At 42.7% G+C, this 26,195-nt stretch overlaps 10 protein-coding genes across 10 annotated transcripts; 4 read left to right on the plus strand and 6 right to left on the minus strand.

Annotated features, from left to right (window-relative positions):
• Nucleotides 1-30: 30 nt before the first annotated feature.
• Nucleotides 31-503, plus strand: LACBIDRAFT_331782 (uncharacterized protein; the record flags this gene model as incomplete). The annotated part of the gene is made up of 2 exons (XM_001886150.1): nucleotides 31-34; nucleotides 91-503. 2 exons carry the CDS (start codon nucleotides 31-33, stop codon nucleotides 501-503), a joined length of 417 nt encoding a protein of 138 aa, XP_001886185.1.
• A 110-nt stretch (nucleotides 504-613) lies between these two features.
• LACBIDRAFT_295326 (uncharacterized protein) lies at nucleotides 614-3,158 on the minus strand (the record flags this gene model as incomplete). Its single annotated transcript, XM_001886229.1, has 5 exons — nucleotides 614-941; nucleotides 1,061-1,165; nucleotides 1,233-1,495; nucleotides 1,839-1,906; nucleotides 2,000-3,158. 5 exons carry the CDS (start codon nucleotides 3,156-3,158, stop codon nucleotides 776-778), a joined length of 1,761 nt encoding a protein of 586 aa, XP_001886264.1. The 3' UTR covers nucleotides 614-775.
• An 8,330-nt stretch (nucleotides 3,159-11,488) lies between these two features.
• Nucleotides 11,489-11,854, plus strand: LACBIDRAFT_307603 (uncharacterized protein; the record flags this gene model as incomplete). The annotated part of the gene is made up of 2 exons (XM_001886151.1): nucleotides 11,489-11,692; nucleotides 11,774-11,854. The coding sequence occupies 2 exons, from the start codon at nucleotides 11,489-11,491 to the stop codon at nucleotides 11,852-11,854; spliced, it is 285 nt and encodes a 94-aa protein (XP_001886186.1).
• Nucleotides 11,855-17,103: 5,249 nt separating this feature from the next.
• On the minus strand, nucleotides 17,104-17,615 carry LACBIDRAFT_331785 (uncharacterized protein; the record flags this gene model as incomplete). Its single annotated transcript, XM_001886230.1, has 2 exons — nucleotides 17,104-17,496; nucleotides 17,607-17,615. 2 exons carry the CDS (start codon nucleotides 17,613-17,615, stop codon nucleotides 17,104-17,106), a joined length of 402 nt encoding a protein of 133 aa, XP_001886265.1.
• A 198-nt stretch (nucleotides 17,616-17,813) lies between these two features.
• Nucleotides 17,814-18,079, minus strand: LACBIDRAFT_307604 (uncharacterized protein; the record flags this gene model as incomplete). The annotated part of the gene is made up of 2 exons (XM_001886231.1): nucleotides 17,814-18,020; nucleotides 18,077-18,079. The coding sequence occupies 2 exons, from the start codon at nucleotides 18,077-18,079 to the stop codon at nucleotides 17,814-17,816; spliced, it is 210 nt and encodes a 69-aa protein (XP_001886266.1).
• Nucleotides 18,080-20,369: 2,290 nt separating this feature from the next.
• LACBIDRAFT_238848 (uncharacterized protein) lies at nucleotides 20,370-20,624 on the minus strand (the record flags this gene model as incomplete). The annotated part of the gene is made up of 1 exon (XM_001886232.1): nucleotides 20,370-20,624. One exon carries the CDS (start codon nucleotides 20,622-20,624, stop codon nucleotides 20,370-20,372), a length of 255 nt encoding a protein of 84 aa, XP_001886267.1.
• Nucleotides 20,625-22,659: 2,035 nt separating this feature from the next.
• Nucleotides 22,660-22,941, minus strand: LACBIDRAFT_307606 (uncharacterized protein; the record flags this gene model as incomplete). Its single annotated transcript, XM_001886233.1, has 3 exons — nucleotides 22,660-22,789; nucleotides 22,837-22,885; nucleotides 22,938-22,941. 3 exons carry the CDS (start codon nucleotides 22,939-22,941, stop codon nucleotides 22,660-22,662), a joined length of 183 nt encoding a protein of 60 aa, XP_001886268.1.
• Nucleotides 22,942-23,474: 533 nt separating this feature from the next.
• LACBIDRAFT_331786 (uncharacterized protein) lies at nucleotides 23,475-24,341 on the plus strand (the record flags this gene model as incomplete). The annotated part of the gene is made up of 6 exons (XM_001886152.1): nucleotides 23,475-23,912; nucleotides 24,010-24,022; nucleotides 24,078-24,136; nucleotides 24,170-24,172; nucleotides 24,223-24,241; nucleotides 24,325-24,341. The coding sequence occupies 6 exons, from the start codon at nucleotides 23,475-23,477 to the stop codon at nucleotides 24,339-24,341; spliced, it is 549 nt and encodes a 182-aa protein (XP_001886187.1).
• Nucleotides 24,342-24,704: 363 nt separating this feature from the next.
• On the plus strand, nucleotides 24,705-24,857 carry LACBIDRAFT_307607 (uncharacterized protein; the record flags this gene model as incomplete). Its single annotated transcript, XM_001886153.1, has 1 exon — nucleotides 24,705-24,857. The coding sequence occupies one exon, from the start codon at nucleotides 24,705-24,707 to the stop codon at nucleotides 24,855-24,857; it is 153 nt and encodes a 50-aa protein (XP_001886188.1).
• Nucleotides 24,858-24,913: 56 nt separating this feature from the next.
• On the minus strand, nucleotides 24,914-25,198 carry LACBIDRAFT_307608 (uncharacterized protein; the record flags this gene model as incomplete). Its single annotated transcript, XM_001886234.1, has 1 exon — nucleotides 24,914-25,198. One exon carries the CDS (start codon nucleotides 25,196-25,198, stop codon nucleotides 24,914-24,916), a length of 285 nt encoding a protein of 94 aa, XP_001886269.1.
• Between the last annotated feature and the right edge of the window lie 997 nt (nucleotides 25,199-26,195).

The raw sequence follows: 26,195 nt of genomic DNA on the forward strand, positions 1-26,195 counted from the left end.
TCCCTTTGGTTCTGCCTTCACCAAGCCATCATGAGTACGTTTCTGTCTATTCCCCTCATGTTATTTCCTCGTCAAACCTGCCCTCTGCAGGGAAGATCACCCCGTCCAAGCCTAGTTTCGATCTCAACACAGCTATCTCAGCTGCGGAATCCTCGTTTGGTGGGAAGCACAACGGCCATCCCGCTTCAGTCAAATATGTCGCACTTACGGATGGTTCAGCAGCCCTAGCTCATGTCATTCAGATTCAGAGTGACGAGGATGATAGCTGGCTTGAGGCCATGGCTCAGGCCATGGCTCAAGGCTTCGTGCATCATGAGCCTGAGCTTTGGGCTTTGCTGGGCCTTGATGACGGCCCAAGAAGGCCCGGCTTTGGGACGGCTGGCCCTGGCTGGCTTACGGCTTTGGGCCGGGCCTGGCACATCACTACCAGAGAAGGACGAATAGCTGCTGCATTCTTGTCTATGCCTGCTGGGCGTAAACCACTCCCCATCCACAACTGCTGAAATGCTTGTCCTATAAAAAGGCGTGATCCAAAACTATCCGATCGTGGAGGTTGATAACTTGGATGCGAGAAAGCCACTGCGACTTTTCAGCAACGAAGTTATCGTATCTTGATGCCATTTGTTTATTCTCCAAGTTGTCAAAAGGCGCAACAATACACTTGACCCATCACGCAGCCCATCCTATATCTATCCACAAACAAGGTACCACCCAGCATTCCACGCTCAGAGCTCCGAAAAAAACGTCCAAACAAAGCACCCAAAAATAATGATGCTCAAGGCCCGCACCCCCACACTTCCAGCCCCACACACTCGAAATCCACGGATCCCGCCGCCTTCCTCGGGCCTAAAGAGCAAAGCGGGGGGTTCCCGAAAGTGGGACATGCAGCGGACGAGCCGTCGGTGAGGTTTTCGTCTAGGTATAATCCGTAGTGGCCGTCTCTGGTAAATGTGGTGGATTAGAAAATGAGAAAATGCGAGAGAAAAGTGGCAGCATGCGAAATTGAAAATGATGGAGAGAGAGAGAGTCGAGAAGAAGAAAAGTGAGAGAACAAACTCACCCCCCTCCGAAAGATATAAACTCTGGTTCACAAAGCGCCACATAGTCGTTCTTCCCCGTCCATTTGAAGACCTCCAACTTTTCTCCGTCAAACTTCCACAAGAACCTACACACCCCACCCAAAAAAAGACATCAACACCCAAATCCACTTACAAAGAAAGAAAAATACGCACGATTCCCCACTCCCATAATACCCCCTCCCCCTCCCATTCCTAACCCCTTCCTCACCCAACCAAACACCAAACGTCATCCCACCCTCATCACGCACAACCACCAACTCACCCGCACTCCTCCCTCCCTTATCCTTATTATTTTCACGGCCGTTTCGTTCACAGTTCGCGTAGAGCGTGTTGAGCGATATACCGTGTTGGTCTAGAGAGTATAGGAGCGTCCAGGTACGTGGGAGGCGGGCGAGGGCTGGGAGGTGTGTTCGGATCTGGGGGGAGAAGGAAGGAGGTGTTAGAAGGTTGGGATTGATGAGTCTAATTAGGAGGGAGAAAGAGAAGAAACGAAAAGGACGCAAGACGAAGAAATTGCGCGGTGGGAGTCGAGCTACTCCAACGGAACACGAACGATGAGATTTTTCAAGGTTCGTTTCAATGAGGGAAACGAGACGAGGAGTTCGCCGCGACCAGTTGATGAAAGAAAAAACAGGGAAAGAGGATGTTACGAATAACGGAAGAGGGGGTAAGGAAGTGAGGAAGAATCAACGAGAGAAAAGGTCGAAAAAGGGGGAACGAAAGGCGAGAGGAAGGGATCCACACAGGAAAACAACGCACCATCTCAGCTACACCCCCACTCAACACCTCCTGCGTACCCTCCTTCCTCCCAACAAGCTTAACCGCACCTAACCGTTCATCAATAACGCTCGCCAATTCCTTTTTCTTCCTCCGCCCAACCGTCACCCGCTCAGCATCAACGCTCGACCCTCTCGACTCACTCTCACCATCCCATCCAAATTCCAAGTGTTCGCGTTCGCCGTCCCCATCACGTCGTCCCCGCCCAACCAACTCCCTCTCCAAATCCCTCGAATACCCTTTATCCCACCTCTCGTATCTATCCTCACCCGTAAACCCAGGTGCCCCGCTTATAGGCCTAAACACGTGTGTTGCAAACGGATTCGTCGAGGAAGGTGCGAATGGCGTTGTATGTGTTATTTGGATGGGCGTGGGTGCTATTGGGTGGTGAGGCTGCGTTGGCTCTGAGTGGGATTGCTGAGGGTGGAAGTGCGAGTGTGAAGGAGGATGAGACGCCCCCGCAGAATATACGCCCTCCAATGACGATCGTGCGCCGGGAAGTGGAGTCCCACCACTCGACGCGGGGTGGGACCTTAATATCGAGGACATCCAACGGCTGGAATACGATGTTGACCGTCCTGGGGGTGGGGATGTCGTATGGGGTCTTTCTGCGTGTCCTGGGTCGGGGGGTGGCGACGAAGAGATGGGATAATCGATGTTATTGATGATGATGGGTTTGGAGGCGATGAATGGCGCTAATGTGGGCGGCGCGAGAACCGGTGCGGTTGGCGATCGCGTAGGCGACGAGGAGGGATTGAGGCTGGGCCGTGAGGTGGATTTCTTGAAGAATTCGAGGTCAAGGTCTTGAAGGAGGGGTGAGAGGGGTTGTTGGTCTAGTAATCCGTTTGGTTGTTCGTCCGTGGTGGCATTGGGTTCCCGCCGTTCCTCCTCAACAGACACAGTCCGCTCATCCTTCAACCAATACATCGGATCATCCTCGTGCATCAACAACTCATCCAACACACTCCTCCTCTTCTCCTCCACCTTCCTCTTCGCATCCTGCGCAAATTTGTCAAAGAACGTTGTGGGTTTCAACACCGGATGTTTATCATTAAACTCGAAGTCCGCGAGAAGAGGATCTTCAGCCGGTCCTACCGATACGAAAGCACCAAAGTCTGAATCCGAGCTTGCTTGCTTCGCGTGGTGTCTGTGGTAGAACGATGGGACGGAGGAGGACGAGGGTTGGGAAGGATTTGGAAGGGTTGTTGTACCGAGAATGGGCGAAGCGCGCGGTGTACTTGGAGAGAAGAGGGTCGAAAATTTGTCCATGTTTTGCTCGGTTTCTTGGGTGGTCGTGGTCATCGTGTGTGAGCGTCGTTACTATGGTACAGACGTGGTGAACTAGTAACAAATTGGTCATTTAGTTAGATTTTCGAGAAGAAACGCGGCTTACTTGACTGGCGATGCACAAAGACGAAAAACAAAAGAAACAAGAGTCAAAGGAACTGGAGAAGAAACAGGTTTAAGCGAGTTATGAAGAGGATGGTGGCATACACAGACATCGTTGTAACCACCGGACATATCCGCAGGCATTCCCACGGACATTCATTGTCAATACGAATTCTACACCTGAAGGGAACAGGAGTATATATAATATAAGAATGGGTATAAAGGCGAGTGTGCAATAGGGCGCCATATCAAAGAGCGGTTGTTGCTCATGAGCTGCTCGGGTTGAGAGAGTGTGCGGAGTGCATGTGTGACAATGTATTTGGGTTTACGCTTGGACCGACACAGCGTGAAGGCTCTTGATCTCCTACTTTGTAATTGAAGCATTTACAGCTCAAGCAAACAAAAGATGTGAAGAACTTTCAATCTGGACACACTGGGAATTGAACCCAGCACCTCTCGCACACAACAATGCTAAGCGAGCGTGATAACCAACTACACCATGTGCCCCGATACTTGTCAGGTGATAGATAGATAGATAGATATATTCCGGCGCGGTCGGTTTCCGACACACAACTGTAGCACCTAAATACAATTCCGCTACAGAGTGCACCACACCATCACTGTTGCAATCAGCTGACAGACCAACAAAACTGACCAGACTGGCAGGGCACATGATTAAAAGTCTAAAACCTATTTTGAGGAGCCTGGCAACTAGTGTTTAAAGGTTCAGTCCATAGGACCACAAAAAACCGGTGGACCGAACTGAACCGGTCCATGGTCCGGTCTTTTTTTCGGTTGCAGTTGCCCAAATTTGGGGCTGATCCGGTTGCTGGTTGCCTTATTTTAAAAATCTTTTAAAACTGTTCAAAGACCAGTTTAAATCGGTTGCAACCGGTTAAATGGTCACGTGCATTACATAGCATTGTAACCACGTTTATTACCTTTAATTGGGTTTTTGGTTCATCAAAAACGGTTAAGAACTGAGAAAGATATAACCAAATCCATTTTGGTATAAATACTTGTTTGTGCAACTTGTACCAGAATGACTTTAATTCTAACTCACTCAAATTTTCATCATTTTGCTTGATTCAATTTTTGGATATTGAAACTATAAGTATGGAAATATGCTCACCATCTATCAATGTATGGTATGCATCAAATAATTTACAGTTGCCACATTAAATTTTGCCCAAGTCTTGAGGAGAGGTAATTCAGTTTCAGTTGTAGCTATGTCAGATCTTTATTAAATCTCTTGAAAATTGGTAGAACGACGGGTATTTACATGCGTTACTATACTATATAACCCGTTTATTTTTCAGAGTAATAATGGTTGAGATATAAATGGTTTATATTGGTCCGATGAATTATACGCAAAAAACCGGTCTGGATCGGTCTGAACCAGTATCATGGACCACAAAAGACCGGTCCTAGGTGGTTCGGTTCGGTTCCCTCAATATCTGGGTCGGTCCTGGACCGGTTGCGGTCCACGGTTGCGCGTTTTCAGGGCAAAAAACTGGACTGAACTGAACCTTTAAACACTACTGGCAACTACAAACTCACTGTGACCCAGGATGAGCCTGACTTATCTTGACCATCTCATCTGCAACAGAAATGGCACACTACAGACACAGGGTGAAAAGGGCACATGTGCGGCACAAGATCAAGGCGGCAGGTCCTACAGAGATCTAGTGACCACTAGGGCACAACAACTTGGGATGAAGGTACACCTTGACTGCCTCAAAAATATTGAGGACTTCAAATGCATACTTTTCAAGGGTTCCAACAACTCTTTTTTCACCCACAAAAAAATGCAACAAGTCTGCAGGAGGAAGACTTTAAACTGCAGATCAGACTCCAGGGACAACCTGCTGGGCATCTGAAAAAGAGACACCTCATCTCTCTGTGAAGGCAGGAGTTGCAACACAGTAGAGCATCACATGGCACTCATCCTCCACTTCACTGTGACAAAAACAACATAACCTCAGCTCCCAGGGGCCAGGGAACATTTCTTTGGTGAACCGTGAACAGGGTCCCACTGGAGGCAATTGACAGTGAGGGTATGACATGAAGTAACAAGCCACATGAGAGCCTTATGGTGCATGAGGACAACAACATCCAGGTGATGCCAACAAGATATAGTTGAAAGATATATCCTGATTCAGGATGTAGTTTAAATATATATTTTGGTAATATATCCAGGTTCAAGATGTACATAGTTGGAAAATGCAAGATATAGTTGAAAAATAATGTATCTTGATTCAGGATATATAGTGTTTAAAGGTTCAGTCCATAGGACCACAAAAAACTGGCAGACCAAACTGAACCAGACCATGGTCCAGTCTTTTTTTTTGGTTGCAATTGCCCCAATTTGGGGTTGGTCTGGTTGCCGGTTGCCTCATTTCGAAAATCTTTTAAAACTGTTGAAAGACCGGTTTTGATCGGTTGCAACTGGTTAAACGGTCACGTGCATTACATACCCTTGTAAGCACGTTTATTACCTTTTATTGGGTTTTTGTTTCATCAAAAACGGTTAAGAATTGAGAAAGATATAACCAAATCCATATTTTTCCTGAGTATCTGGGAGATGTAATTCAGTTTCAGTCATAGCTATGTCAAATCTTCATTAAATCTCTTAAAAATTGGTAGAATGACGGGTATTTACATGCTTTACTATTTTATATAACCAATTTATTTTTCAGAGTAATAATAGTTGAGATATAAATGGTTTATATTGGTATAATAAATTATATGCAAAAAAACCGGTCTGGATCGGTCTGGACTGGCTCCATAGACTGCAAAAGACCGGTCCTAGGTGGTTCAGTTCGGTTCCCTCAATATCTGGGTTGGTCCTAGACTGGTTGCGGTCCATGGTTGCATGTTTTGGGGGCAAAAAACCCGACTGAACTGAACTTGCTAACACTAAGGGTATAGTTCATAAATATATCTTGGTTCAGGATATAATTAAAATATTCATGATATGGTTGAAATATATATCTTGTTTCAGAATTTGGGAGAAAGATATATGTTGGCTCAAGATATAGTTGTCAAATATATTCTTCAGTCCCAAATATATATCTTGCAGAGTATTCATTCTTATAATTGAGTATATCATATCTCCCGGAATATGTCCCTTCCAAGAAATATATCTTCCTATATTACATATTTGATGGAGTTGTTTGGCATGGATGTTGATTTGCCGGACACCCAGACATTTTTGAACAACAAAGGACTTTGTGAACTCTGAGCAGCTAAAAAAATCTGTAATGCAAACTGCATCCATACTGTCATTTGAAGTGGATAATACTTGATCAACTCATGAACCTTGGACTGAATGGCTTCAAGGTAGCACATCATGGAAAATACAAAGAAGAACCCTATATTATGACATGGTGAACAGAATTTGTTAGAGGAGAATGGAATTTGTTGTCCATGAATTTACAATCAAGAGTTGAGAGAGAAAGGAAGGAGGAGAGGGAGAGAGGAAGAGAGGAAGAGAAAGAGAGAAACAACAAAGTCCTTTGTGAACTCTTGAGCAGCTAAAAACATCTGTAATGTGAACTGTATCCATAGTGTCATTAGAAGTCCATAGTGTCATTTGAAGTCGATAATACTTAAGCAACTCACGAACCTTGGACTGAATATCTTCGAGGTAGCACAGTGCTGTCTGAAGGTCAGTTCCAGACATCATTTTCAATGGTGTGGCATATTTATGTGTTACACTTGGAACTATACAGATTAGTCAAGTAATGGCAAGCATGAAGAGAATCATGGTAAATACAAAGAACACCATATTATGACATGGTGAACAGAATTTGTTAGAGGAGAATGGAATTTGTTATCCATAAAGTTACAATTAAAACTCAAGAGAAAGAGAGAGGAAGGCAGGGGGAGAAGAAAAGGAGCAGAGGAAGAAAGGAAGAGAAGGAGAGAAATAACAAAGAACTTGGTGAACTCTTTGTCTATAAATTTACAATTAAAACTCAAGAGAAAGAGAGAGGAAGGCAGGGAGAGAAGAAGAGGAGGAGAGGAAGGAAGAAAGAGAAGAAGAGAAACAACAAAGAATTTGGTGAACTCAAGAGAAAGAGAAAGAGAAAGACCTGGACAAGGAGATCTGGTCTCCTTGTCTAGGATTCAGAGACATGCACAAGTGTTTGTACTTATTGGTCATCATGGAATAAGGTGCAACTGGAGAGATAGGAGACAAGAAAGATCAAAGCACTTTGTCAACTCAATGGTAATACAGATGTGGGTGGGGTATGCAGATAAGGTGCAACTGGTGTCAGAAATTTCCCTAGGCCCTCAAGGCACCCCTAACCTAATAATGGCTTATGACATTGCAGTTATTTTATTAAGTTTTGGGTTAACTTAATAAGGGCAGATTATTAGGCCTGATAAGGTTATCCAAATTATGATTAGTCACAGTCTAGACTTTACAATGTGGCAAATTAAAATGCAACAAGTAAAGATTGAACTGTGATCCTCACATGAAGACTACAAATTTGTAGTCACAACATACCATTTAGTGTTCGCAGGTCCAGTCTACAGGACTGAAAATATACATAGGACTGAACTGGACTGAACCACGGTCCGGTCTTTTCCAGTTGCCAGTTGCCCACATTTGTGATCAGTCCAGTTGCCAGTTGCCATGTTTTTGTAAATATATAAAAACCGAAAAAGACCGGTTTAGACCGGTTGCAACCGGTCTTTCGTCTCATCACATATTGTACCTTACTCGTGCACATTTTACTTAATTTTCGGTCCCTGAATCATCAAAAACGGTCAAGAATTGGTTGAGATATGGCCAAAAACATTTTTATATGCAATTTGAATGTATGTTCTCTCCGTTTTCACCGTATCTCAATCAAATCTTAACCGAATCGCTTCAAATCTTGGCCAGCGTACGGAGAATTAAATTATCTATCTACGCATGCTATATACGTGAGGTAACATTTAATATATCTGGCACAATAAATTTTTCAACAAAAGACCGGTCGCAACCGGTCTGGACCGGTTTTTTTTGCGTTGTGGACCGATTAGGACCGGTCCAAAGCGGTCCGGTTGCGGTCCCTCAATATTTGGATCGGTCTAGACCGGTTGCGGTTGCCAGTTGCGTCGTTTTGAGGTAAAAAACTGGACTTAACTGGACCTGCGAACACTAATACCATTACACTACAGAGGCATATAAGAAACTTTCCAAGGCCACTTATATATCTAGTATTTTAGCCTACCTTACAAGACCATTATCTTTACTCTCTGTATGAAATTTCATATCATTTTCAGCTGAACATGATCAAAAGGATACAGGTAGCCTTATAAGACACACAAAACACCAATAATTGGTTCATAGCCTTGAGTTGGCTGCAGAGGCAATTGGAGCCTATGTTATGAGGCTGGACTAATCTTATCAGACCCTACCAGAGATCATCAAGCTTGTAATGTGGAAATAATTATTACATCAGACGTGTGGTTGGCTTGTAAGAGCTTGTAAGGCAACCACCCCCCAGATTTTCCCAGCATCATCTCCTCAGGCTTGCTGTGAAATGACAAGGGCTGGCAAGGGTTTGGCAAGGCCTGATTATGTCAGCAATCAACATTGCAAGGCCGGAGCCTCATCAGGCGCCTGGGAAATTTCTGACAGGAGAGAGAAGAAGAGAAAGATCAAAGCACTTTGTCAACTTAATGGTAATACAGATGTGGGTGGGGTATGCAGATAAGGTACAACTGGAGATCTCAGAGCTGAAGTAAAGGCAGAAGTGGAGGGGATTTCTAGGCAGCTAAAAAATTCCATAGTGTGAACTGTATCTATAGTGTCAAAGTGGATAATACACAAGCAACTCAGAAATCTTGGACGGAATAGCTTCAAAGTGAATCACACATGTCATTAAGGCCCAACATTGTTAGAGAACAATAAATGAATCTGTAATGCAAACTATGTTCATAGTGTGTTTGGAAGTGGATGATACTACTCAGGTAGATGCTATTGATGCCCCTTATTGCTACCTAAGGTAGCGGACAGCCATACCTCGCTAACGTCACGTGATCTATCCCAAAACAGACATTTTTTACAGAAACACTTCTCAGATATTTAGCACGCATTATTTAGCAAATCGAGCTTGAACATGTTGTGTGGAATTGTATCGCATTAGCAACCATTGCATATTTTTGGTTATAAATGACGATCTCGATGAGGAGTTCTGAAAATGGTGTTGTCTAAGGCAGCACATCACATGAATTACAGTGCACTCTGTGAAATCTGTATAATTGGAACTCCTCCTTCAGATTTTCGAGTCAAGCTCTGAAAACTTGCAAAAGCACTCAAAATACGATTTCAAATGAAATGTTCAGCTCGGTTTTGCAGCATTACATGTTGCTCTTTCATTTCTGTCTACTTTGTAGAATGTCACCTGATTAGGACTATTCACGTGAAGTTAGCGAGGTATGGCTGTCCGCTACCTTACATACTGGGAGCACAAGCCAGACATAGTGCCCAAACCTCTGGAAATCATTGCAGAATCTTCCAGAATATATATCCCAGACAGCAAAAAAATCACAAATTTTTTGCTGAAACTAGGACCCCTGACACCCCTACAGACCAGAAAAATATATCCTTACCATGTCTGTGTCACAAAATATATCCTAAGGCCAAGCCAGCACAAAAATATATTTCTAAGATGTGACAGTGACATTTCAGGGTCCACTCACCAAAAATATATCCTTACTATATCTGGTCAGGATATGCAGATATTTGACTTTTTCGTTGATGTAGCTTCAAGATCATATTGTTCAGCCTTAAAATTTTACAATACGCTAGCCAATTCAATTTAACATGCTGCCCAAAATTTTGAGAATTTTTGGAAGATGTGTTGTAGCCTTGGAGTGTTGCCGTCGTGAGGAGGCAAGTGAACAAGATATGCAAAGGCATGTCACAGTAATGTCACTGAGGGATTTTGCACAATGTGACAGTCTCCCAAGCAGGGCAATTGTCACGTATTTCTTTCTCAAAATCGATTTTGACGACTTCCACTTGTCCTGCCTTCCTGAAATTTTGAGGATGTGCCTAATATTGGTATTAGATAGTGTCTACGGAAAAAAATTGGGAGTAAGCCTCACACAGAATGCGTTCCTGGCAGCCAAAGCGTCATACACCTATCTAAAATCTCACCCTTTGGCTTCTCACACTTCGTACACTTCATGAATCCTGTCAAAAATTTGCAAGCAGTATTAAATACACCATTTCAACATGAGTGAATTTTCTTGAAAGAGCAGGAGTAAGGGAAGGACACGAAAAGTGAAATCCGCATATCTTGATACCACGCATATCCTGACCATATATAGTACTGCATTTCACTTGCAAAATATATTTTGGAGGTGTGACACAAACATTATAATTTTTGTGTGACATTTCAGGGTCCATGTCTCAAAAATATATTTTAGATTTCAGGGCTTTCTATGACCCATATATATCTAGAATATAGATATGGTCCATGACATTTAGTCAGTTGGTAGTGGGTGACTAAGTGCTCCACTCCCCCTTCTCTGGAACTTCTCATTTCAACTCTCCCACTCCTTTCGTCACCACTTTCTCCCTCTATCTACCAAACTCCCCTCACCCTTGGCACTCCTTGCCACTCATAGTCAGCATGGCAGCAATTTCAAATCGGGAATGTCGGCTCCATGATTGGTAAGCCCAGTTTCCTCAGCATTGGTCATCAAACCACCTCATTGACAAAACATTCAAGGTTAACGAGCAACACAACTTGGAAGAAAAGGAACAGAGTGGAGGATGTTCCTTTGTGACAGAAATATCACCTCAACAATGATCACATCAAATTGCATGCCTGAGCTGACTACTATGGCTTAGAATACATGTCGCCAGTGTTTCTCCAGCAAGCCTATCTTCAAACCATTTAAATGCAACCCCCCTCAGAATCATACATGCCAGCGACTACATCCCATATACTACAGACGATGGGATGGTGAGACTGATGCTGAGTCGAGAGGGTTGAGCATTGACGCTGAGTGGGTGACAGTTGGATGGAAGAAGAATTGGTGACTGTGATTGATGAACAATTAGGTGCTGTTTTGTTGGGAGGAGGGAGGGTACGCAGGAGGTGTTGAGTGGTGGTGTGGCTGAGATGGTGCATTCTTTTTCTCTTCATTCCCTCCCTTTTCTGATCTAATGCTCCCTTTTTCCTCCCCCAGATCCAAACACACCTCCCAGCCCTCGCCCACCTCCCACGTAAATGGACTCTCTAGACCAATACAGTATATCACTCAACATGCTCTACATGAACTGCGAACAAAGCACATGCAAAAATGATAAGGGGAGGAGTGTGCATGAGTTGGTGGTTGTGTGTGATGAGGGTGGGATGACATTTGGAGTTTGGTTGGGTGAGGAAGCAGTTAGGAATGAGAGGGGGAGGGGGTGTTATGGGAATGGGGCTGTTGTACATTTTTTTCTTTTGCTTTTGTGCATGGGTTTGGGTGCTGATGGTTTTTTTTCTTTCTGGTTTTGTTGGTGTGTGTAGGTCCTTGTGGAGATTCGACAGAGAAAACTTGGAAGTCTTCAAATGGACAGGGAAGAACAATTACAGTGTGGCATTTTGTGAGCCAGACGTTATATCTTTCAGAGGGGGGTGAGTTTGTCTCTCACTTTTCTTCTTTTTGATTTCCTTTCTCTCCGTTCATATCATCTCTTCTTTTCCCTTCTTCCTTGCACTTTCTCATTTGCTAATCAACCACGTTTACCAGGGATGGCCACTACAAATTATACCTAGATGAAAACCTCACCGACAGCTCATCTGATGCATATCCCACCTTTGGGAACCCCCTGCTTTGCTCTCTAGGCCTGAGTGGCTGGAGGTGTGGGGATGCAGGCCTTGAGCATCATGCTTTGAGCAAATGGTTTTTGGATGTTTTTTTTTGGAGCTCTGAGCAGTGGAATGCAGGAAGGCCTGCTACAGGATTGGGCTGTGTGATGGATCAACTTGCTGTATACTTGAGGCATCTTTGACAACTTGGAGAATAAACAAATGGCATCAAGGTTTAGTTCTTTCATAGAGGAGGTCTGCATAACTCATTTGATTGTTAAAAGTCAAAATTGAAGGGTAAATTCAACTACGCCAGCACACAAATTTGGGCAATCTCCAAACATGGCTGAGAGTGGCTTAAAAGGTGACCTAAGCACAAAAACTCTTGAAAAAGTGAAGGCGATATGGACAATCATCAAGGTTTACCCTTTTCAGCAATTGATAGTGGGGGACTTACTGGTGCATTGAAAATTATAAACACATTTCAGTCCTGAACAACATTTATTAGTTTCTTCATCACATTGAAAAAAACCTCTTTCAAGACAATCTGAAGAGTCTTGCTTGAGTGTCGAACCACCTGTTTCGGTGGTGGTTGAGGTGGCTGCTGGCAAATGGGTCGTGATTGTGTCCTTGATGATGGCGCTATTGGGGACATCCGAGGTGGGTACCATGATCATGAGACAGATGATTGTGAGGATGAGAGCGAATGGGCGAGTAAACTTGAATGAATGCATATTTAGTGTTGCTCAACTAGCCTGAGGATGGAGGAGGTGAGGAAAAGTGGACCAGATTGTGAAGCCCTCTGCATCAAGCTTCAAGGGCAGGTGGCTCTGTCTCAATGGTACCATGACACATAGAATGTGTGGAACCAATGTTAGACATACTGTAGATTTTAGGATATTGTTCGTGTCGTTGGTCAATGGTCAAGTAGTTTGCTGGTAATGACACATAGTAATTTGATCAAGTGATGATGAAAAAATGCCCAAATATGGCAGGAAATTAATGAATATCTTATATCACCTGTTTTCTGGTGCTTGATGGCCTCTATTGGAGCTGTATTCCTCCCAGAACATTCTGTAATTACTATATTATGCTGCAAGTTACTCAACTTGATGATTGAAGGCCGTCTGCCCAAGGTGTCCTTTTTTTTCACAGCCTGTGGCTGGACTAACTAACCAGGTCCTGGTATGGGATTCCCAGGCTGGTGATACAGATGAAACCATTTCACCTGTATAAAATTCGATGTTAACGATTTTACCAATAAAGGTCATCTCTAATAAATACACTATGTACAATTGCAATGATACAAAGAGTCAATGTGCATACCTGGCTCAGTTGACTAAAAGTGCAAATGCGTGGAATCTGAAAATAGGACAAAGGCTTTGGAACTGGCAGCAGTATGCGTCGTGACATTATACTTGGATCCTATCTAAGATTCACCTACCATGAAATAGAGCACAAAGAGGTTCTAGAGTAAACACCCAACGCAGGGAGAAGAATTGCATTACTACCAAAGGGTTTAGAAACACATAATGGATTTATTGTGGAAACTCATGCTTATACAAGAAATACAGAAAAGATGACATAGACGCTTAAACGGCATGTCTGAAACATTGAAAAACTAAACTATGCCTAAGTAATAAATGTACGAAGACTTAGCGTGGCTCACGGCCATTCAGAAAGACATGTACAGTGATTCCCGTGTACATCAAAGACTGATGCGTCTGAATGTCACAAGTACAAACATGGGAAAAAGACTAGTGTTTGCAGGTCCAGTCTACAGGACTGAAAATATACATAGGACTGAACTGGACTGAACCACGGTCCGGTCTTTTTCCAGTTGCAGTTGCCCACATTTGTGGTCAGTGCAGTTGCCAGTTGCCATGTTTTTGTAAATATATAAAAACTGAAAAAGACCGGTTTAGACCGGTTGCAACCGGTCTTTCGTCCCATCACGTGCTGGACCTTACTCGTGCACATTTTACTTAATTTTCGGTCCCTGAATCATCAAAAATGGTCAAGAATTGGTTGAGATATGGCCAAAAACATTTTTATACATGTGATTCAAATGTACGTCCTTTCTGTTTTCGCCCTACCTCAGTCAAATCTTGACGGAATTGCTTAGATTTTTAATCAGTCTACGGAGAATTAAAATATCTATCTACGTATGCAATGTACGTGGGTAATATTTAGTTTCTGTGGTGTAATAAATTTTACAACAAAAGACCGGTCGCAACTGGTCTGGACCGGTCTTTTTTGCGTTGTGGACCGATTAGGACCGGTCCAAAGCGGTCCGGTTGCGGTCCCTCAATATTTGGATCGGTCTAGACCGGTTGTGGTTGCCAGTTGCGTCGTTTTGAGGTAAAAAACTGGACTTAACTGGACCTGCAAACACTAAAAAAGACACATTCTATTATATGAAATATAATAAGAACCCCCTGACAATTAAGAAAGACATTTGAAAGCACCTTCGGAGTGTCTCCTGACTTCCGTAATGAAAAGACAAGCCAAGACAAGGCATTTTAATTAAAAACTCGGAAACGATGGGAGACCGAAGACTATTGGTAAATATGTATGCATGTGGATCAATGCATCAGTAAACGTTAATCATTATATGATGCCATCTGTCAAACCAGTAACCGGGCCATAGAAAAGAAACACGCGAGATCACGCCAAGCTAAGAATAGCTACATCGGCTAACTCCGCATACACATCAAACACTGATGCATTTAAAAATGAAAGACGTGACACTACAAAATCTGTAGTGTTCACAGAGATAGACTACAAAATATACCACATGTTCTTTAAAATTCATATTTGTAATTTGGACCGAAGTATCCTGCATTAAAACACATGTAAAACATAGATAGGGGTTCCTGGAGTATATAAGGAGCATGCTGGCAGGTCAAAAGGCAAGCAATCACCCCCCCCGTTGACCAGCTAGTTGCACTCCAAGTAGGAACTTAGGAGGTGGACAGTTGTAATCAATTAAAGGAGATTTCTTCGTGGTCAGAAAAGTACAGTGTGAACGAAGCCAGCATGCTTGGGAGTCAACTTACTTGGAGACTTTTGAATAAGAGGTTTTAAGAACACAGTATCATTTAGACGAGACAGCATACTTGTACCCTTAGTTTTGGAGTGTAGTGACATAATAAAAACTCACAGGAGTCATAAAAGTCAATTGAAGTCGTGTTTTGTGTTAATAAAAGAAACTGTGATCAAAGAACTTTGCATTTAAGAGACCAAGTTCCCAGAAAAGACATACTTTGTTCTATTGAACTATTCTAAACCACACTTCATAATAAAAACTCATTTTGAACGAAATCTCTTGAGAGTTAACGAAAGTGGTATTTCTCAATACCAAAGGCCCTCGAACTCATGCACTGAGACTGTGATAGTGTGTGTGTGTGTGTGTGTAAGTGTTTAGGTGTTTAGGGTTTTCCCGATGTGCTTGATCCTTGTTTGCATGTTTCGCACTTACACGGTCATCCCCGTGCAACGCGTATCATCTGGAGCCCACCACAAGGGTCTCCTTTTGTTTTTGATAAAGCAAAGACTTGAAAAGTTTAGTGATCTACAGGATCATTTTATTTGAATGAAAGTTTAAATTAAAAACCGCTAGCGTTTGAAGCAATTTAAATACTAGTGCAGAGCCGTTCACCATGGCACCAAAAATCAGACAAACAGCAAATTCTATTAAAGCAGGGGAATCGTCAGGTTTACCACCTCCACCTAAACAAAAAGCTAAGCAACCTGCAACAGCAGTAGCGCAAAGATTTCCGTTAAGGACAGAGACAGTATCCCAGCCACCTCCTTGCATGACTCGTAGAAAAACTGTTAGGGCATCTGATAATATAAACCTGAACTCGTTAGCCCAAAGAAATATTACAAACATGCCAGATAACACCCAAGATGAAGCTCCAGCCACTGGAGGCAGAAGATCGTCTAGACTGATGCCATTGCCAGGCTCCTGAGGAGCCCCTAACTTTGACAAGGAAAAACCCATTGAGCTGTTAAGATTCATTGACCTGCTTATCACCAGCACCCCTTGTGCCAAGGGGAGGATTCTTGGGATCATGATCGATTTCTTCCTCAAAGGAGGGAGTGGTCACAGGACTAGTGAAACATAAGAGTTGCCCAAGAATGTTTGCCTTGTATCACGGTTTTCCTTGCTGGGATGCATATAGCCTCAGGCTCAATGCACTCTTCCTTCTACAATAATACAGCCATCACAAAGAATGATGTAGTCACAGAAGCCTTTGGCTTACATAGACCTTAGGGTCTCTCCCAGTGTCATGTCAGTGCTTCAGCTGTCACTGTGATTGATGTGATGATGTCCAAATAAGCCAAAGCATTGCAACAGTTGCCAAACAGCTTTTGAAATCTTTTTGGTCCTGACCCCCTAGACTCGCTTACCAGGTCCTTGAGGGTGTTCTAGATATGGTGACTATTTGTTATTTGTTGTGGTGTTGTTGTGGCTGCAAACATCAGGTGGTGAGTGAAAAGGGCGAACACCTCTCAAGGACTGGGTGGAACAGAGCCAGTTTTGTCGAGGTCCCACATGTGTGACAGGGGACTTAGCGAAATTTCATGCACTTCAAAAAAATAAAGTTGTTCCTCACACCTCTTTTATACGAAGTTACTCATTGAATTAACACTATTACATCTAAGATACAAAAATACAAACTTTGAGTGTGATTGGACTTGTATGGAAGCAGCCAGGGATGATAAGTTATGATGGATATGAATATAAAAGAAATGATTACTTCAGCAGTTGGGGAGAAGCAGATGATGGGGTATTTTATAGAAATGGGCCAGGAAATTGGGGTTGTTGAAGATGCGGAACAAGCGGGGAAGTTATGAGTGCAGCATATGGATTGTGCAGTAATGGACTTGCTGGCACTGTTTGTGGAGGACGAGTATGTGGAAAGGCTGGCTGGTGAGGCCTAGTGAGGAGTGGATGGAGGAGGCAGTGAGAGGTGAGAAGATGACCATCCGGGCCGTGGATTGACAGGTGTGGGAGGCACTTCCACGATGTTTGAGGTGTGTCATTGTTTGGCTTGATCTTCCTTCACCCCACTCCCACATCCTTCTCCAAGCTCTGATGCTTCGCTTACGTGCTTTTCTCCTCTTGCTGCCCATGGTTTTGAGGGCTTAGGCTGCTTAGGTGCAACATCCAAGGTCTTAGACAGATCCAAAAGCTTGTCACTGTATTTGCCGAACCACGCCCAGCTCCCACCCATCGTGTTTTCAAGATCAATTAGCCGTTCCAGATTTCCAAAGGAAGAAAGCGATTCAATAGCTGCATTAGCGAGAATGGCGGAGGGTCTGAACAGTGAGTCCTCAAAGTCATGTGTCCAAATCTCTGTCTGCCATTTGACAATTGCTTTTTTCAGCTGCTTATTGATGATTCCTAGAGTGACGTTCTTTTTGTGAGAAGTCTGTGATGGAGGAGCAGACCTGTTTAACACAGATCGCAACATGGAACAGTCAGATCTATAAATTTTTGGGGTAAGTTCTGGATTTCATAGATTGATTGCGAGAGACTTACAAGGTACATCATTTCCATAGATTGCTGTCAATACCTTTCACCTACATTCTGTGGTCTGCACAACTGTATGCAAACCCTTGTCGATTGAAATTTGGTCAAGTGGTACCTTGATCCTGGCCTTAATCTCATCAGAGGTGCCTCTGAATGCACTGCGCAATACACCATGGTTGACAGCGTAGCTCTTGTCCTTGGTTTTTTGGTAGCTCATCAGCTCTCATACAGTCGCTTTCTTCTTTTTTGGTTCTGATCTTGAAGCATTGTTAGGTCAATGTTGTATGCTGACTTCTCAACAAGAAGCACTGCAAGCCCACTACCAGGTCCTCGTGCAGCCCTCCCAGCCCTTTGAATGAATGAGGAAACACTGGATGGAAGTTTCCATTGGACTATGACATCGATATCAGGTATGTTGCATCCCTGTTAGGTTAGCAATGAGCACCACTAACCAGGAATCTTTTTCTTAAGCCACTCACCATTCCTGCGGCATCTGTACATATCAAAATACGAACATCACCAGCCTTGGAATTCTCAACAACATTGAGAACAGGGTGGTGGATGAAACATTGCTGCAGCTAACTGAGGATGATGTTGCCTTTGACATGGATGAGATTGTTGTGGAAGACGATGAATTTGTTGATACTGATGAGTCACATAGAGGTGACAGTGAAGACAACATAGGCTGGATAGACGAAGGGCAATGGGAGGGTGAGGATGAACACAGATTTATGTTGAGGTAGAGAAGATGTATCAACTTGACAGAATTTCACTAAGTCCAATGTGACAAAGTGTGACCTCGACAAAACTGGATTCATTCAGCCCAGTCGTTTCTGAACGTAGCCTGCTGTAACAGATGCTTTACCTATTATAATCCCCACTTCACGAATTTCATGGCTACTGAGAGCATTCACTACAAGCATATCTTTACTTTACTGTTATTCTTACATACGTGACATTCGCTTACTTAAGCCCACAATCCAACTCGCATTACATACTTGTAGTCACAGATGTAACACTACCTTTTTCTATCTTTCAAACCACCACTATGTATACTCTGTGTCAGGAATCATGTTGTATCACATTCCCCTTGAAGTATAGTAATTGCTTTGACTTTAGTAAAGCTACTGAATACTCTCTTTGAGGTGTTTGGGCATCATCTTTTCGTTATTTACTTTCTCTCTCCTGCTTGCTACTTTCTCGAGGATTTCCTGAGAAAGTGCAGAGATCGTGCAATGGATATCCAAGTGCTAACAATCTCCACTAAGTAAGTGTGAGACTAGACCGTAACTGGCATCCGATTGTACACCATAGTAATCCCTGTGACTCCACATCCACCAGTACAGAATCCCCACTCTAGTTCCATAGCTCACAGAACACCTCTTACAAAGGTGGACACTGTGGGATCCATCAACAACCTGGCCAACTACAACAGCAAGAAGACTAGGCCTAGTGAGGAAGCATCAGATAGCACATCTGCTACAGTCACTCCTGGCCCTGTTATCAATCAAACAACTTCAAATCATGCTGGACCTTCTTATTCATTCACCCGATCTTCTAGATCAGCCATAGATGTAGTCCTAGCCCTATGAGGTGTGCAATGTCCCTTGTCTAATTTTTCTTGCATTCTGCTCACCTTTAAAAAGTCACCCCACAGGGTGAAAATTTGGTTTTATTGGGTGGAATGCCAATATCTGGCATCAGATATGATAGAAAAATGAAAAATGAAAAATAGCTTGCTAATGTCTGAAATCTGTTCTATTTTTGGATCCAGCATGTTTGTGAAATATAACAAATCTAAATATAGCTCAGATATGTTTTATAATATAAAATTCTTATAAATGGTACATTCTGGATCAGTATTGATGACTGGTATGCTTTTCTGTATCCTGTGTATATTTATCTTGCCAAAAGAGCATTCACATATGTTTTTTCCATGTCAAAATCCCTCTGAAAAAGCTGCATTTCACCAGAATATTTCAGTTGTGATAATTCTCATTTTTCTCCTTCAAATTTTGTGCAAATATTTCTGCCTCAATCAGAGATGTGGAGATGGTGGATGCACAAGTCATATTCTGGATGACCTTTTCCAGGTAATAAACAATTGTGAACAAAGCCAAGGAACATTATGGAAATGCATTTTGGAGGGTGTCATTCATATTATTGATTGTATCAAGTTCATATTTCATCAGTTGCAACTTGTTTTTGACACATAATATGACTTTTGGTATTTTCATTGAGCAGCATTTGGATGGATGGCTCAGGTTCCAGCTGCATGACATTGTGAAAGGCATTGCCAAATAGTCACAAATAGTTGCTTCCCTGTGGCCAGATCCTCAAAAGGCACACTGTTCATTCTTTACACCCAAATTTAATGAAACATAAACTTTCTGGTACTCTACAAGTAGAATACAGTCGGATTTTTCATGTTTCACATTCATGGTGCCCTCACAAGTAGATGGATGCGATGTTGTGAACTCGGATGACATGTTTGAAGCTTTAGACACATAGATGCAAACTTCCCAAACACATTGAAAACACCGGAAATACAACTGACATTAAGCAAGGAGAGGAAGGCAACATTACTCTGACAATGGTAATACATCTTAACATGATTGATTTACAACTTTTACCTTTAAATCTATTCAATAATTATAATTTAACTAAATTATATTCAAAAAAAATTGTGATTATTTCAGTCTATTTTTGAATAAACTAAGAATCCTGATACTAAGCTACCTAATAATGGTAAAATAATTATTGATAAATACATTAACTTCTTAAAGATATTGTTCCTCTTAATCTATAATATGCTACTAATATACTTAAACCTAGTACAGATTCTGAGATGATATAAATACTAAAGGTTTGATGTACATTATCATCAAAACCAAAGGACATGATTAATATTAAAAGGGTTCCTGATAGTAACATAATCTCTATGGTGATTATCATTAGAATTATATTTTTTCTATTTAATATAAAACCTAATATCCCTATTAAAAATAATAATAATGAAAGATTCATAATTTTGTTGTGCCTGTGTAGCTTTTTCTTTTTAGTTACAGGTAATAAATGTGCTCTATACTTTTACAAATCATTAGAAGTTGGTTAAAAGTTGCAGAGGAAGGAGTATCTCTGTTTTTTAAGATAAAAAAACATATCATTCCAGCAATTTGTAATTTAAAACCTGCCAGCTATAGCCTACCAACAACTATAGCATAAGTGAAACAATATTAGGACAGACACTGTTAAGTTTTGAGTAAAATAACACACCTGAAAGTCTTGTTCCCATTTTTCAATTTTTAGGAGGGTTTTAAAACATACAATTATGTTGGCAAACCTTTCTCTGCTTGCCTAATACCCAGGGAATCAAATTCACATAATCTCAGCTAAAGGTGGATACCAGTATGAAATTATTGAGGGCTGTATTCACTTTGATAATGAAGGATTTGTTGTGAGAGTCCTTGAATAGAGTGTATTTCGTCTGATACAATTCACAAAAATCATACAATGGCCAAGAAATTTACATGGATATCTTCAGAATGAAAACCCGAATGGATTCACAGAACTCCATAGAAATCAGAGGATTGTGTGGATACAGGTAATGGGAATACATGCAGAGGGTCACAGTAAAGTAACTGAAAGTGCCAGAAACTCAGCTGTAGATTGAAATTCTTCTTACTTTTACTCCCTGCCTGGTAAATACATAGTGCTGCCTATCTCAAATGTTAGTACTATTCCCTAGGACCTTTAATTATATTTTTCCATATTTTTTCTCTGTCAATAATGAGTGCGTGTTGAGTGCATGAGCGAGTTACGCTTTTCTTAAGCACTCGGCAGTTTCCGAGTGTTGTATTGAGCATGCCACATCTACATCTCTTCCACATCCCATCATCGACCTCACCCTTTGTTTGACCACTCACCCTTCTGTTCAATGGTCCCATACTCAAAGGACAATGGGTGACAAGGTGAGTGATTATTATTCTCCCCACCTTTCCCACAATCATACGCAGCCCAGGTGCCACATCACTGACAGTGACGTGGCAACCAAATGACGAACAACGACAAATTCATTGTTGTTGTTTGTCACCATAGACTAACATGACATGATGACAGACAACAACATGATGTCGGACAACATGGCAATGGGTCGACAACACAGAAACAGGAGTGCAGTGATGCCCAGCACAATGACAATACAGTGATGACCCAGGGAAACAACAGTGCAACAATGGCCAAGGACGATAACAACACAACAATGACCCAGGATGATATGGCGACGACGCCAGACAATGCAACAGAATACAACGAGGTGACGACACAGAACGACAACAAGTTGTGAAGAGGCAGGGAGACCAATATTGTTCTTGATGGAAAGGATGAAAATGAGACAGGGGTGGGTGGGTGTCGCCTACCCTGAGCCCACAAGGAATGCTGAAACCACACACAACTCAGGTGCCATGTCGCCAACAGCAATCAAACAACAAACAAGAACTGATTCGTTGTTTGTTGCCACGGATTGACACAACATGACAACTGACACAATGACGGACAACATGGCGATGGTCGACAATGTTGTTGGATATTGATGACACCCCTACCAAACACACCACCTGACAATAATGCATGACGACAACCCAACGACAACGTGGAATGAAAACATGACCAGGACACGCGACAACGAGTGGACCAGGACACCTGATGATGAGTGGTCAAGGACACACATCAACAAGGCAACAACAACGCGACACCCATTGACGAGGTGACAACAATGTGCCCAGCCCCAGCCTCAGCTTTCCCTCCCCCTCCATCAATCCCAACCACCCTCTCCCCACTCCATCAGTCCCCACTATCAACTGAGTCTGATGAGCCCAGGATTTTAAAAGGTGGTTTTCGGTGCATCAAAACCATGATGTATGCAAATGATTTTCAAGATCTAATCTGACCCTTTGCATTAGGCTATCTAAAAATTTACAAGCATGTACTAGTAAACGACATGACCTCAAATACAAAAAATCAAGCAGAAAGGTGAAGAACTACACTTACAATTCAATGAATTTCAATTCTTTGTCTGCTGAGCATGACAGACATGATTTTGGGCTAGGTGTATTTGAACTCCAATAGGAGAGAGAGCCCAGCACAATTGCCAGCAGCTGTTAGAGTTCTTCGAATCTAGTGTTTGTGTATTCCTGTGAATACAAAGTTGTTAGCTATTATGAATGAAACGAGAACTTACCTATAATCTGATAAGATTGTCGTATAAGTTCTGTTGCTCAGGAATGTCCCTAGATCACATGAGTTTCCTATGATAACTGTAAGGTTGACGAAGGGGCGAACACATATCAGAATCGTTAGTACTATGACTTTAATGGTTTCTGACAATTTAGTAGTTGATAGTGCTAGGCTTTACCAAGTACTAATGAAGGTGGTCGCACTTAGTCTTTCTCAAGATCTCAAGTTCACATGAAGTTTTGGGGTAAAAAGGTAAGATGAATTCCTCAACTAGCTTTACAGTCTTAATAAATATCCTAATGACTACTTTCTAGATCCTAATAGAACTTTGTGGAAGCTTCCATCACGTTCTTGTTTCTACAAGAACTACTGAGTCATCCTTTGTTTAAAATAGAAGTGATATGTTTGACTGTTTGGCTAAGTCATGTTTGGTCAAATACATGTACAAATATGCATGCCAGAGTGTGTAAGGTTCAGGTATGCTATGCGCTATGTAACTTTATGAATATAGAATCCCTAAATCAATATTGTTTATACAGTAAGGAGAAAAGAGAAATAAAAGACTTGAACTGAGGGTAATTAGAGGGAGAGGGAATACATATATGTAGAAGGTACCATAACAGCAGCATTCAGCCTCACCATATGCCAAAGGCTGTTGTACACCATACAAAATTTGGATGTGTCAACTACAATGACATCAAGGTGATAGCACGTATTGAAGAGGCGTGCGACACTGTCAGGTCCAGGAAACTTCCACATCTTGCAGCTGCATCTCTGCAGTTTGGAATCAACTATGGTACACTTCACAACTGGTACCACAAATTAAGCAAGCCTACCAAGCAGGCCCATGAAAACAAGTGTTTGATGAATGATGAGGAGGAGGCTGTCTTGGTTGACTGGATCAAGTTTCTTGGGATGGTTGGTCGCCTGATCACCAGAGTAGTGTTTAAAGGTTCAGTTCAGTCCGGTTTTTTGCCCCGAAAATGCGCAACCATGGACCGCAACCGGTCCAGGACCAACCCAGATATTAAGGGAACCGAACTGAACCACAGGACCGGTCTTTTCCAGTCCATAATACTGGTTCAGACCGATCCAGACCGGTTTTTTTGCATATAATTCATTGTACCAATATAAACCATTTATATCTCAACCATTACTACTCTGAAAAATAATATAGTATAGTAAATCATGTAAATACCCGTCGTTCTACCAATTTTTAAGAGATTTTATGAAGATCTGACATAGCTATGACTGAAACCGAATTACATCTCCTCAAGACTTGGGCAAAATTTAATGTGGCAACTGTAAATTATTTGATGCATACCATACATTGATAGATGGTGAGCATATTTTCATACTTATAGTTTCAATATACAAAAGTTGAATCAAGCAAAATGATGAAAATTTGAGTGAGTTAGAATTAAAGTCATTCTGGTACAAGTTGCACAAACAAGTATTTATACCAAAATGGATTTGGTTATATCTTTCTCAGTTCTTAACCGTTTTTGATGAACCAAAAACCCAATTAAAGGTAATAAACGTGGTTACAATGCTACGTAACGCACGTGACCGTTTAACTGGTTGCAACCGATTTAAACCGGTCTTTGAATGGTTTTAAAAGATTTTTAAAATGAGGCAACCAGAAACCGGACCAGCCCCAAATTTGGGCAACTGCAAGCGAAAAAAAGACTGGACCATGGTCCAGTTCAGTTTGGTCCACTGGTTCTTTACGGTCCTATGGACTGAACCTTTAAACACTACACCAGAGCAACACTGAGGCTGAAGTGTGTTGAGCTATGTGGCCAAATGCCTGGGAGGATGTGGTTGTGGTGTTTCCTCAAGCGCCATCTGGAATTGAAGTTGAAGTGAGTGATGGGTCTTGATCCAAAGAGGGCTCAGGCATTCAACTACACAGCGCTCAATGACCACTTTGTCAAGCTTGAGAAGGTCATCAAGGACAATGATATACCATGGGAGAACATCTATAACATGGACAAGAAGGGAATACAACTGGGAGGTGGATGAAAGGGTGATGGGCAGAAGTACTTCTTCTCACGCGAGGAAAGGGGCTGCTACACCATTCACAGCTCAAACCTCAAGCTTGTGACCATCATAGAAAGCTGCTGTGCTGATGGGATCACCTTTAAACCAGGGTTTGTATTTGCTGGGCAGTCCGTGGACATTGAAAACATTGAGGTAGATGATGATATATGGTGAGCCTTGCGAAGTCTCAAGTTGAGACAATACTTTCCATTCCTCCACTGATTCCTACTGGATTCCGCAGATTCTGGCTGGAATCCAGGAATTCTGTGGATTCCGGCCGGAATTGACAGGAATCCAACTGTATGATATTCAAATTTGAACATGGATAATTCAGGTGTATTCACTAGAACTACATAAAATTATTCTACTACAAAATTATCCTACTACATAGAGTGTTAAAGGGAGGGGGAAGCAATGGAGGGGAGGGGGTGAGGGGTGAAAGGGAGAGGGAGTGATGGGGAGAGGTGGTGGGGAGTGATGGCGAGGGGATGGAGGGGAGGGAGTGATGGAGGAGGGAGGGAGTGAGGGAGGGGAGGGAGTGAGGGAGAGAGGGAGAAGGGAGGGAGAGAGGGGGGAGGAATGGAGAGAGAGGGGGCATGGAAGGAGGGAAGAGGGATGGAGGGAGGGAAGAAGGAGGGAGGGAGGGAGTGAAGAAGGATGGAGGGAGGGTGGATGGAGTGGTGGGGACTTATGGAGGGGGGAGAGAGTGGTGGGGAGTACTGGGCCTTGTCACTGTTCATCATCCTGTGCTTTACGTTGTTCCCGTTGTGTCTTTGTTGTCATGTTATCTGGGCGTGCGCTCATTTTGTGTCCTCATTGTCTTGTCTGTGATGTGGTGATGGTCATTGTTGTGGTGTTGTGGTGACGTGGTTGTCATGGTGTGTTGGTGACATGGCAGACGGTTGTGGTGTGGTTGTCATGGTCAGTACTCACCTAAGATGACAATGACGAATGACAACATCAGTTGTCATTCATCTTCTCGTTGCCACGTCACCTGACAGTAATGTGGCAACATGTTGTGTGATGTTGCGAATGCTTGTTTACTTGGACGTGGCGTTGGGGTGTCATCCTTGCTGAGTTGGGGCATGCCGTGGTCGTTGTGGGTGTTGGGTGGCTGTTGTGCATAGTGGTGGCCATTGATGACGTTGGTGAGCTGGCAAGGTGGGTAGGCATCGTGGATGATGGTGGTGGTTGAGAGAGAGTGGTGTTGTTTGTTGATGACACCCAAATCAAGCATCGGCAAATGCCGACACTCAATTTGGGCGTCAGCAATTCTGTTCCATCTCATTCTGTGAGCATTCCTTCTGGGTGATTACTGGA

The sequence above is a fragment of the Laccaria bicolor genome, genomic scaffold, assembly GCF_000143565.1.
Source record: "Laccaria bicolor S238N-H82 LACBIscaffold_36 genomic scaffold, whole genome shotgun sequence".
Taxonomy (NCBI): domain Eukaryota; kingdom Fungi; phylum Basidiomycota; class Agaricomycetes; order Agaricales; family Hydnangiaceae; genus Laccaria; species Laccaria bicolor.